The sequence below is a fragment of the Propithecus coquereli genome, unplaced genomic scaffold (genome assembly GCF_000956105.1).
Source record: "Propithecus coquereli isolate 6110/MARCELLA unplaced genomic scaffold, Pcoq_1.0 Scaffold121, whole genome shotgun sequence".
Classification (NCBI taxonomy): Eukaryota; Metazoa; Chordata; class Mammalia; order Primates; family Indriidae; genus Propithecus; species Propithecus coquereli.
Window position 1 is genome coordinate 680,027 of NW_012136192.1, and position 2,474 is coordinate 682,500.

The 2,474-nt window shown below is 55.5% G+C and overlaps 1 protein-coding gene across 1 annotated transcript; it reads right to left on the reverse strand.

Moving 5' to 3' along the window:
• Positions 1-1,146: 1,146 nt before the first annotated feature.
• DGKE (diacylglycerol kinase, epsilon 64kDa) lies at positions 1,147-2,250 on the reverse strand. The gene is made up of 2 exons (XM_012665690.1): positions 2,216-2,250; positions 1,147-1,684 (listed from the first exon to the last, which is right to left on the reverse strand). Exon 2 carries the CDS (start codon positions 1,660-1,662, stop codon positions 1,147-1,149), a length of 516 nt encoding a protein of 171 aa, XP_012521144.1. The 5' UTR covers positions 1,663-1,684; positions 2,216-2,250.
• Between the last annotated feature and the right edge of the window lie 224 nt (positions 2,251-2,474).

The window sequence follows — 2,474 nt, forward strand, 5'->3', positions numbered from 1 at the left end:
GTCTAAACTATATTTTGAAAATTTGTTATGCTTAACTCTGATAATATTGTAAAATTATTTAAAGTAAGACTTACAGGTATTGACTTAACAATGCTCACGCTAATTAAAAAAGATTCTTCTGCAAAAAGTAAAAAAAGTAGCTTCCTGTGTAGCACCAGCTTTCTATGTCCGTTCTTTTTTTTTTTTTGAGACAGAGTCTCACTCTGTTGCCCTGGCTAGAGTGAGAGCCATGGTGTCAGCCTAGTCACAGCAACCTCAAACTCCTGGGCTCAAGCGATCCTATTGCCTCAGCCTTATTTCCATTCTTAAACATGTTTATAGATCTTTCTACTTGTCAGAAATAAAACCCATCACAATGAAGATGCCCAGACGAGGCTAGAGGCTATGTGTTAGTATTCCTAATCCTATCCAGGGGCTTAGAAATCCTGGAAGCCATTCCAACTGAGTAGACCTAAGGGGCTATACTTTTCTCAATCACGAACTGAATGTGAATGGATGACCGGCAAAGTAGCATCCCCTATTACTAATCTCTAACATCAACAAAGAACATCATCTATTTTCAGACAATATTTAACGGCAAACGTGTTGTCCAGCGTGTATGTAAAAGCCATTAAAATATTCTTGGCTTAATGAAGGTCACTGATCTAAGATTCTACATGTCCCAAAAGATCATCTGTCAAAACGAATATTTCTTTCAGGGTTCTTTTTGAGTAAATTTCACTATGGCACTAATAGCTATCCTAGCAAAAGATATTTGAGTGTTGCCTTGGAATGGCATTTATTTTCACTGTACATTTATAGTACAAAACCCATAATGAATCAGTTTTATGGAAAAAGGAAAAAGTTAATTTATCCATACTTCGTTTTTCCTTATTTAAAATAAGGAGGTAATTAATAGCAACAACAGTGGCCATGAAGCACGCAGCATTTAGTAATCTCTGGATGGGAGTGAAAAGCCAAATTTTATTACCCAAAAGGGCACGCTGGCTGAGGAGTGAAAGCTAGGCTCATCATCTCAGCAAATGATTACTGCAAAGCTACCAGGCTTGCACAACACCAGGGATGTTTATTAGCTTCCTTCCTAGAAATGTGAAGTTTAGGCCATTTGCAGAGATGAAACCAGGCCTTTACCTTCACTCTATGAAATCATGACTCCCACTGTGCATTCTGGGCCAGTGGGTACCCACAAAGGCCATACCTGTAATCGCAGAGCTTAGGTTGACTGCCGCACTGCTGCTTGCAAACCACACAGTAACTGCACAGGGGCACGTTGCCGCGGATCCAGTGATGGGGCATGGCGTCCAGGGCCTTGCTGTCATTCTTGAGCATGATCTCCTTGCACTGGAAGCGCTTGTCAGCCTTCTTGAGGCAGCCCTCGTCCACGCGGAGCCCGCAGCAGTCGCAGAAGGCGCCCTGCAGAATGTGCTGCGCGCACACGCAGCAGTAGGTGGGCTGGCTGAACAGGTCCGTGTCGTGCCACCCGTGCTTGCTCTTGCGGAAGATGTCCCTGCGGTGCAGCTGCCGGCGCGACCGCTGGAGGCTACACCAGAAGGTGATGAACACCGGCAGCAGCACCGAGCACAGCGTCCACAGGACCAGGTGCCCGTCCGCAAACAAGCCCTCGGAGGGCGGGCCCAGCGCCGGCCGCCTCTCCCCTTCCATCTTCTCCAAGGACGGCGTCTAACTAGGAAAGAAAAAGGCAGGGTCCACTCCAGGCTCGCTCTCCCCTCCCAGCCCTCCTTCCTGCCCCTCACGGGCGCCATCCGTTCAGGTGGCTGCGCTCTCTCCCCCGGCGGGCACGCGCGTCGCTTCCCGGTTGCCGATCGTGCACCTGCGAGCCGAGTGGGCGGCGTTCGGCCGTCGCACTCCCGTCCCCTCCCTCCGTCCTTCGCCGGCCCCGTTTCGGGAGAACGTGCGGGAGCCGCCGCTTCCGCACCTCACCGCCGGGCTCACCCGGGGAAGCGCGCAACACACATCCACAGGCTGCCGTCCGCGGAAAGGCCGCACGTTCCGGCTGCGCTGCGCAGGCCGGCATCCATAACCGTCAGCCCCGGCCTCGGCCCCCACTCCCCTCCGGGGGCTCCCCGCCGCTCCAGACTCGGGGCGCGGCCTCCGCCGGGGCCCCGCCCGCACCCACGCGCGGTCCGGCGCCCCGGCCCCTCTCGCGAGGCCTCCGGAGACCCGCGCCTCAGCCCTGCCCGCCCTTGGGCCCTACCTTGCGCAGGGCAGAGGGACGGCTCCCGGCCAGGCGTCCGACCGCCCTGGCGCCACTGATGCCCGACGCCGGGGCCTGCGGCGGCGAGCAGGCCGCGCGTGCAGAGCGCAGAGGCGCGAGCGGCACGCACGCCGAGCCCGGCGGCCGGGGGGCGGGGCCTACGGGGGCGAGCCCGCGGTTGGGCGGGGCGGAGGTGTGAGGTGGGAAGGGAAAGCCGGCAGGCTGAGGGGGCGGGGCCGTAGAAGGCAGAGACGATGGA